Source organism: Diabrotica undecimpunctata, unplaced genomic scaffold (assembly GCF_040954645.1).
Source record: "Diabrotica undecimpunctata isolate CICGRU unplaced genomic scaffold, icDiaUnde3 ctg00001288.1, whole genome shotgun sequence".
Classification (NCBI taxonomy): Eukaryota; Metazoa; Arthropoda; class Insecta; order Coleoptera; family Chrysomelidae; genus Diabrotica; species Diabrotica undecimpunctata.
The window spans coordinates 31,605-41,527 of NW_027312119.1; the positions used below are offsets into that span (position 1 = coordinate 31,605).

The 9,923-nt window shown below is 33.6% G+C and overlaps 1 protein-coding gene across 1 annotated transcript; it reads right to left on the reverse strand.

Moving 5' to 3' along the window:
- Positions 1 to 2,661: 2,661 nt before the first annotated feature.
- Positions 2,662 to 3,051, reverse strand: LOC140431521 (uncharacterized). The gene has a single exon (XM_072519425.1). The coding sequence runs from the start codon at positions 3,049 to 3,051 to the stop codon at positions 2,662 to 2,664; it is 390 nt and encodes a 129-aa protein (XP_072375526.1).
- Between the last annotated feature and the right edge of the window lie 6,872 nt (positions 3,052 to 9,923).

A 9,923-nucleotide genomic window follows, 5' to 3' on the forward strand; every position in this document is an offset into this window, starting at 1 on the left:
TGATTAAAATTGGCCCCAAACAAGTTTCTCAGTGTAGGTACAATTTCATTTCTAAGTAACATTTCGTAACTATCTGACGTTAAATTTCCTTCCATAAAAAATGGCCCAATCAACTGAGTACCTACTATACCTGACCATACATTTAATTTTTGTGGTCTTTGAGTATGGTTTTCACGCATCCAGTGTTGATTTACGACACTCCAGTACCTTAAATTGTGTCGATTTAAGGTACTGTCCACACAGTATAAAGGTTGCTTCATGGGAAAAACATATTCTGTTAACGAGATTTTCATCATTTTCAATTTTATCCATCATTACCTCAGTAATTTTGTATGGTTTAAATTTATTCTTACGTAATACACGTAAGACTGAAGAACGACCTACATCATGTACTTGTGCAACCCTGCGTGAGGATGTATGTGGATCTTCAACAAAACTTTGCATTATATCTAAAGTTCTGTTGTCATTCATAACTCTTTTCGGTCTAGCTGATCGGTATCTATCTTTTACTTCTAAAGATTCCTCAAATCGCTTTACAGTTTTTTGTACCGTCGTCTTATGAATAGGAGAACGGTTTGGGAATTTTGAGGTGTACCTCAAATTTTGTAAATTATGACTAGCAATCTACGAGATAATTGGCCGTTTCCAGACTTTTAGGCCACTCTGTATATTAAACAAATATATAAAACTAGTAACTTTGCCCGTCGTATGCGACGGGGATCCAATCAATTGTCATCTACAGTCAGTTATTAAATTTTTAAAATAATAAACTTTTTACATAAAATCCAAGTAAATATAAAGTATGATCTGGTGCGCTTCTGACCCGAGATCATCATTTTTTACCATGCCCTGTATATATATATATATATATATATATATATATATACACTTCATCTAATTTACTTACCGCTGCACGTCATCCGCGTCATAGCCCGTGAGGTCACATGATACCAACACGAAATATTTAGGCGGTAGGTGTGTTTGAGCTCCTGGTTTATTTAGTGTCCTCACATTCCAGTTTCCAAATATATAGTCCATGTTTCGTAGCTTGAGTCGTTTCCGAAAATTCCGTCTTGTATTCCGAGGCAAATGTTCAGGTTTCGTAACAGTGTGTTTTTTCCGGGAGTGGGTTGTCAGCCCACTACCCAACTTTCCTCCTGTAGCCGAGCTTAGGACCGGCAGTGGTGACTCCTGAGCTACTCGGTCCACCCATTTGTCACTACAGGCGGAGTTCTAAAATAATCTAGAATAATTTAATCATTCCTTCTTCTTTTTTGCATAGGGTTGTTTTTTAAAATTAGTTTTCATATTGCATCATATTCATTGAAAGTTCTATTTATTTTGTTTACCTTACTGCAGCTAATATTAGATCGATCTACATGGCTGTCGTTAAATATTGTACAAACTTCTCTGGTACTTCTATCGTTACCCCCCAAAAGACGAATAATTTCAATTTTTTCTTTCAAACTTAGTCCTGCAGCCATAACACAAAATATTATTAAAATAATTGGAAGTTAATAGTATTGCAGTTATTATGCATTTAGTTCCACTGAAATTTTTGACAAATATCAAACAGTAATATCATTTTCATGGCAAGATTTAAGTTGAAACATTAGGTTTTATAACATCTAATGTTAATAACGTAAGTTATTAAAATTTTATGCTATTTTAAACATTTTAAGTACAGTGGTGATTTATTATTAAAATTATTTAAAAAATCATAATTTTTATGTTGATACAGGGTATTTTTTGGTGACTCGTAACTTAGCGAGTTTTAAAAGTTTAGAATCTAAAAGTTGTCATAACTTACTATTTTTACTGGGAACTAACCACAATTTTAGTTTAAAATATTGTTACGTTTTTCTATGGGTTCAGAGATTAAGTGAAGTACACGTAGAATATGTTTTATTTTGACGTTTGGATTTTCACTTCGGAAATCGTTCTCAAAATACAAATTTGCGAAGCGGATATGGAAACGTGAAAACAAAGATATTTTAAACTAAAACTGTGGTTAATTTCCAGGAAAAATGGTAAATTATATTAAAATACCACGATAAAATAGCTTCAGAACAATATGATCATAACTTCGTTATTAACAAATCTGTACCTTAAAAGAAAAAGGGCCAATGTCTGTTGGAAGTTTACAACATTAAAGAAGTTTCGCTGGTGAGGACGCTAGGAATAATTTAGGCAACTTTTCACGATAAAACCTTTATTTCCACAAACACAACTTACACTAAACTAATTGGATTCCCACAGGGAAGAGCCACTAATATTTTTATGTAACTTAATTTATATTTTTCTACTAACAATTACAATTTTTTATTGGACTGACCAGAAGTCACCCTTTTTGCCCGACATTTTATAACGAACTTTTTGTTTTTTCTAACAACACGCAGGCGTTGGAATTTCAAGTTAAACATAGAACACATTGTGTCACACAAAACATAAAATATGTTAAAATATATTGTGTTGAGAATTTATTTCGCCAACATGTTGGGGGGCCTTGGTTTTAATACCAAAACTAGATACTCCACCCTTTCCCATTTAAAAAATTAAAGTTATTCATTGTTAATGGGTAAAACAGCAATTTTAGTGACAGGGCGTAAGTATGTACCATTTTTAGTTTTTACTTCCACCACTCTTACCTTTCCGTCTTTACTAGGGATAGTTTTTATAATTGTTGCTAAAAGAAGCAACGTTATCCTCCTTTACAAGTACAAGCATACCTTCTTGTAAATTTGGCAACGACGTTCTCCATTTAGGTCTATTTTGAAGTTGCGTTAAATAATCTTGGTACCACTTTTGCCAAAAATGCTGCTGCATTTGAACACACAACCTCCAAAATTTCAATCTATTTTGAGGAATCTCTGTTAAATTAGTTTCAGGGAAACTTGTCAAAGGAGCACCTATTAGGAAGCGACCTAGAGTCAGATAGTCTAGGTCAGTTGAATCACTATTAATTGGTATGAGAGGTCTTGAATTTAATATTCCTTCAACTTGAATAATCAAAGTAATAAACTCCTCATATGTTAAAGTATTATTTCCCATCACCCTTTTGATATGATGTTTTGCACTCTTTACCCCAGCCTCCCATAGACCTCCACATATACTGGAGAAAAACTCGGGATGAAGCAAAATTCAATTTTATCATCAAGGCAAAAATTTTTTAGCTGGACATTGTCTTTTAGAAGTTTTTGTATTTGATTGTTTGCTCCCTTGAAGGTGGCACCATTTTCACAAAATATTTTGGATGGTTTACCCCTTCTAGAAATGAACCTTTTTAAAGAAGCTAAAAAAGTATCTGTTGTTAGATCAGAGAGTAACTCCATATGAATTGCCTTCACAGAAAGTCAAACAAACAATGCTATATATGCTTTTGTCGTTACAGACTTTCTAATACGCGACTGTTTAATTTGAAATGGACCACAGAAGTCTATACCAACATTCTGAAAAACTCTCGCTGAACGCACACTCTACTCTGGGAGAGATCCCATTAGCTGTTCACTACACTTGGCCTTAAATTTGAACCAGGTTACACATTTGTGCAAAATCTTTTTAATCTCTTTAGTAGCACTAACAATCCAAAAATTTTGATTTAATGAACTTAAAACTTGTTTTTGACCTGCATGTAAAAGTCTCAAGTGCTCTCTGTGAATTAAAAGATCAGTGATATGATTGTTTTTGGGAACTATTAAAGGATGTTTTTTATTAAACGAAATATTTGAGTTCTGGAGTCTACCACCAACTCTCAACAGTTCCTCAGAGTCCAAGAATGGACATAAATAATTTAAATTAGACTTAACTGCTATGTTGTTAGTAAGACATTTTATTTCCTAAAAAAAAAATTAAAACTTTGTTCATGCTTTATAATGGTTTTAAGGCTATTATCCAGTTCTACAACTGTCAAACTTTCAGTAAGCTTTTTATTTTTATTTTTTGTATTATTTACAAATCGTAGGCAATAGGCTACTATTTTTTGAAGTTTTGTTAAGCTAGAAAATTTTATGAAAAAAGATTCTGGTTTGACCCTAGCAAAAGTGACAACCTTACATTCAGACAAGTGATCTGGAATAGAAAATGGAATTTCAGCATGCAGAAATTCAATATTTGAAAGAAATTTAGGACCATTAAACCAAAAGCTGTTAGAGTTAAGTTCATGAGGTTCAAGACCCCGAGAAAGACAATCTGCTGGATTTTCCTTAGTGTTTATGTACAACCATTTAAATTCAGATGTTATTTCTTGAATTTTAAGAATTCTATTAGCAACATAGGGATTTAATTTTAAAGGTTCGGACTTTATCCAAGCTAAGACAATGTTTGAATCTGAATATAGAAATACCTTGTTGACTTTATCTTTTAACAGTTCAAAAACCTTGCGAGACATTTTTGAAAGTAACAAAGCACTGTTCAGCTTAAGTCTTGGCACAGTTAGTTTTTTGTTTATAGGAACAATCCTAGATTTGGAACAAATCAAATTTACATGTACTTTATTTTCAAATATAGTTCTGGCATAAATTACAGCTCCATATGCAATCAAGGAGGAGTCACAAAACCCAACTATTTCAATATGAATGGCAAATGATCTATTAGTATATTGATCTAGTTTTTTGGACAAAATGCATATAAGGATCATATCCCAACTTTCTACAGGTTGTTTTAAATTTTTTAGTGCACCTAACTGCTATCTTACTTTACTAATGAATTCACGTAAGGCAGTGGAAGTTCCTTTTTGAATGGAGGAAATGTCAAGTAATGAATAAATGTGAGAGTTTATTAATATTGTTTCATTGTTATAACGGTTATCTAAAATTTTCAATGCATCATCATAAGAGTGATTTGTTAGAGGAGATCATTAATTAGGCTTCTTGCCTCTCCTTTCAAATGATTCTTTAAATGAAAAAGTTTAACATTTTGAAGTGACTTATTTTTATCAAAAACAGCTGTAAATAAATCTATAAAAGGTCTATAACCTGTTAAATTATTACCATCAAATGTAGGAGAACCCCTCCTTAAATCAATTTTTTTTAAATCTTCAGCGTCTGCAAAACTTTTTTTGTAAAAGCATTGGAACTCATGTTTGTACCCTACTAAAATTTAAAAAATCTTTTTGTTCCATCTCTACAACTTGAAGGGGAGGAGTGTTTCGTACATTTTTTATGAAATTACTTCAATCGTGTGGAACTTCAATTTCAGATGTTGTCTTTTTCTTAGCTGTCTCTAAGGCCGCATGAATTGTGTCGGTCTCTATATGGGTGTGACCAGGTTCCATAAATTTATGATGTACTTCTTTCAAACGTTTTCCTATTTTTTTTATCTCACGCATTACTAACAATATCATTGTGGACACAAAAATGTTTCTGTTTTGACCCGTACAAGAATCACTGTACAAATGAAGTATTTCTACTTCTATTGGGAGCGACAAAATGAATTTTCTTATACATGAAGCTATTTCTTGTCCATCAAGACCAGCCACTGTCTCGTTCCATAGGAAACAAATTCACAAAAACAATTAGTTTGGGTGTCCATAGTTGCCTTTTATAAAACGAAACACCGTTCCGGAGGTATGGGGTAGGTAGACATTTTTCAAGTCAAAAGAAGCAACCACAAATGATTGGTCTATTTTGCTTCGTTCTTTGTCTAACGACTTTTGCTTATAAGCACTCTCAGTTAAATCTAAATGTTTTTCCCTCTAAAGTAAAAGCTTTTCGTATTCCTCTTCTTCTTCTTTAGTTAGTTGCTTATTTTCCATACTTCTTAGACTTACATTAAACTGGTCACACTTAGCACAAGTGTCATTTGCCGGACCGTGAATTCCAACTCTTCATTGAATATTTTTCTATACATTTTTCTTTTTCATGGTTTATATTATTATTTCTGCAATATTCACAATAAAGTCGATACATTTGTGCCACTGAAAGCTCAGGACTTAGGTATTTTTTGGAAGTACGTTCCCGGGAATAGTGACTATTATAAGTCGGAATACTATTAATATGCTTCCTAATCACATCTTTTCTATCTTTCTGGATTTTATTATGTCTGGATTGCTTTCCTCTGCCATCCATTGGGCAGATATTAGATTAACTAGTTCTTTTCTTCTTGACAATTGTCTTTACTTTTTTTTTAAGTTAAATCAAACGTTTGAACATACATCGCTTGATTTTTATCAGTAGTTAAAAAATAACTTCTAGTAAATTTCCTCCGGCTAATGCCGTCAAACTTTTCACTTTCCTTTCTAATTCTTGTTCTTCCTTTTGTAGTTTCTTTGACAGTCTCTGCTATATACTGATCTTGTCCATCTTTTGATAAATTACAAAAACCTTCAAACAATTTTTTTCTTTGTTCTTGAGTGCATTTTTGATAACATTTTTCCGACAATCTCATGGGCGTGTCATTTGCTTTTCCTTTTTAATAACTCCTTTTTTAGATACATACTCTTTCCTGTTCTCTTCTTTTATTTTCCTTCCATGATTTATTATTCCTCATTCGCCTCCTTGTCCTATCTTTTCTAGTTGTTTTTTTATTTTTATCTTGTAACATTTGATTATCAGTTACCTCAAAATCTGCTGTAACCGGGTATTCTGCTCCACCTGAAATATCTGTCATCAAATGAATCACTCTCAGGAACATGCTCTACTTCTTCTAGGCCACAATGTGCCTGAAAAAATCAACAGTTAAGTAATGTATAGGTAGTTTGCCAAGGCAAGCTTTGTTAGTAGATAAATAATAATATACCTACCTACCAACAAAAGCTTTTTTTTGTAACCAATAACTTTTATGAATTATTACCTCAAAGGGAATTTCCTTTAGTGCTGTTAATTCTCTAGTACTTTGCTCCCAAAAGAATTCTTCCTTGTCAGAAAATACCTCGAACGTGAATCATGGATTTTCCACACAAAATAGAAAACAAAATTAATGACAAGCAACTAAGAAGGTACACACAAATAGTTTATTTACTTTCCCATTTACTAGGAGTTAAAGGACGTAATAGTATTATATTATTATTAACGGTACAATCTAAGTCAGGAAGAACACAACTTGAAGACGTTAATTTACGTGTAGTAGAACCTTCGTTAACTACTAACTTCGAAACTAACTAATAATCATCATCATCATTGGTGCTACAGCCCTATAAAAGAGCCTCGACCTTCCCAAGTCTATTACGTCAGTCAGTTCTATCCATTGCCAACTGTTGCCAGTTTGCTGCGTGTATTTTTCTACCATCCTCATCTACACCATCCCTCCATCTGAGTTTTGGTCTACCCCTACTTCTACTTCCCACAGGTTATGACATAAGGATTCTTCTAGGACGGTTGTTCTGCTGTGATCTTGCCAGATGTCCTGCCCATCTTAGTCTTCCTATTTTTTATAAGAGATTCTTCTTCTCATGGCGCCGTCTCCTTTCGAAGTTGGCGATCCAAATGGCAATTGTTGTTTTGGAAACTGTTGCGCGAAAGATTTCTGCGGATGAGCGGTCGAACCATCTCCTTAGGTCTTTCAGCTACGAGTTCTGGCGTCTTCCTACTGATCTTTTGCCCTGTACTTCTCCTTCCAGTATAACTTGAAGTAATTCGTATCTTTCACCTCTCAACACATGACCCAAGTATTACATTTTCCTCTCTTTGATTATTCTTAGTAATTTTTTTTGTTTACACATGGAACGAAGTACCTCAACATAGTAACTCTTTGTACCCATGGAATTCTCAACATTCGTCTGTATATATAGATCTCAAAGGCATCTTTTTTGTTTCTATTTTAGAGTCCATTGTCCAACTTTCACAGCCATACAGTAAGACAGAAAAAACGTAAGATCTGATCATTCGGATTCTAAGCTGCAGACTAAGGTCTGATATTGTAAAAAATGTTTTCATGCTCATGAATGCATTCCTTGCTTGTTCGATTCTTGATAGGATTGCTTTTTTTGGATTACACTGACTATTAATATTTGCTCCCAAATATTTTATGGAATTTACCTGTTCTATTATTTGACCCTTGGCATACACATGTATGTTTATTGGTGTCTTTGAAAATACTAAAGTTTTAGTTTTGGAAACGTTTAGATGTAAACCGAACATTTCGCTGTGGTGAACTACCGCATTTATTATATTATGTAGTTCTTGTGCGTTGCTTGCTATTAAGACGGTATCATCAGCATATCTGATGTTGTCTATGGTGATTCCGTTAATCTTAGTTCCGCCTTGGACCTCGTCTAATGCTTCTCTGAATATAGACTCTGGATACAAATTAAACAGTAGCGGTGATAAGACGCAACCCTGTCTCACTCCTCGTTGGATTTGTATATCTTCGGATGTTGTTTGCTCTATTTCATTTGTTGTCGTTTGCTGCCAATATAGTTCTGAGATAATTCGCAAGTCTTGTTCGTCAACTCCAGTTGTTCTCAGAATGTCGATCATCTTTTGATGGTTAACGTAGTCAAATGCTTTTCGATGGTCAATAAAACATGCATATACATCTACATTCATGTCTCTGCATCGTTGCGTTAACACATTTAAAGCAAAAAGAGACTCTCGTGTTCCCAATCCGTTTCGAAATCCGAATTGAGTGTCACTCATCTGGAACTCGCACTTCTTGTAAATTCATGTGTGGATAATTCTGAGAAAAGTTTTAAAGACATGAGACATCAAGCTTAATATTCGATAATCATCGCATTGTGAGGAATTCGATTTTTTTGGTAATGCTACGAATGTTGATTTTAGCCAGTCTGTTGCTATTTTACCTGTGTCATATATCTTATTGACTTTATTACGTGGATCACTTCTTCTTTGGTTATTTCTGGGCCTTTTTCATTTATTCGATTATCTGTGGATGGTGGAGAACAAGCTCTATCGTTGTCAAAAAGAGTTTGTATGTATTCTTTCCATCTCTCTAGTTTGTCTTTTGTACCCATAGTTATTTCGTTATTATCATTTTTTATTATTGTTGCTTGTCTCTTTTTGTGTCTACATGTCATTTATTTATGAATATTAAAGGTGTCGTATTTTTCCTGAAGTTGTTCGATTTTCTAGGCATTTTGTTGACATTCAGTTTTCTTTCTCCTCTCTGCACTTTTTTCTAATGATTTTGTTGATTCGCTTGTATTCTATTGGGTTTGTTTTATGTTTTCGTCTTACGTCCATGAGATCCATGATCTCTTGAGTTATCCATTCTTGTTTTTTGTCGTGTTTTATGAACCCGATGTCTTCTTCTTGTATCTTTGTTATTTTGGTTTTTAGGGCAGTCCATATTACGTCAATGTCTGTCTGTACCAAGTTTTCGATCGTTTTTATTTCTTCCTCAAGCTTGATACTTATTTTTTTTTCTGTTCATGGTTCTTCAGTTGTAAGATGTCTATTTTTCTTGTCACTGTTTGCTTTTTGACTTTGAGAAATCTTTTTAATCGAAAATCCATTATAACTGGATTGTGATCGCTTTGTACATCAGCTCCAGGGTATGTTGTCGTAGATTGTATGTACTTCTTAAAGGTGTTATTGAGCAAAATGAAGTCAATTTGATTTCTAACAATTCTGTCTTTTCTGTCTGCAGGTGATTTCCATGTGTATAGCCTTCTAGGATGTTGTTTGAAGAAGGTATTGGCTATTAACAGATTGTTTTCTACGCAGAATTGTACAAGTCTATCTCCTCTATTGTTCCTGGTACCTAGACCGTATGCTCCTATGTGGTCTCCTTCAGTACCACGACCAAGTTTAGCGTTAAAGTCAGCCATGATCATCGTTATCTCACCTCTTTTTTTCAGTCGCATTATTTCATCTATGTTATAAAATTTTTCGATTTCTTCGTCTGACTTGTCACTTGTTGGAGCATAGACCCGAATAATATTAAGTTTTCTGTGAGTTGTTTGTAATTTCAACATTGCTACTCTATCTATATAAGATATTTCTAACTAATAATAAATCAATATAATA

Excerpts from the sequence above, each read along its gene's own strand:
- LOC140431521 (XM_072519425.1), bottom strand. The coding sequence starts at position 3,051 with ATGGGAAATAATACTTTAACATATGAGGAGTTTATTACTTTGATTATT.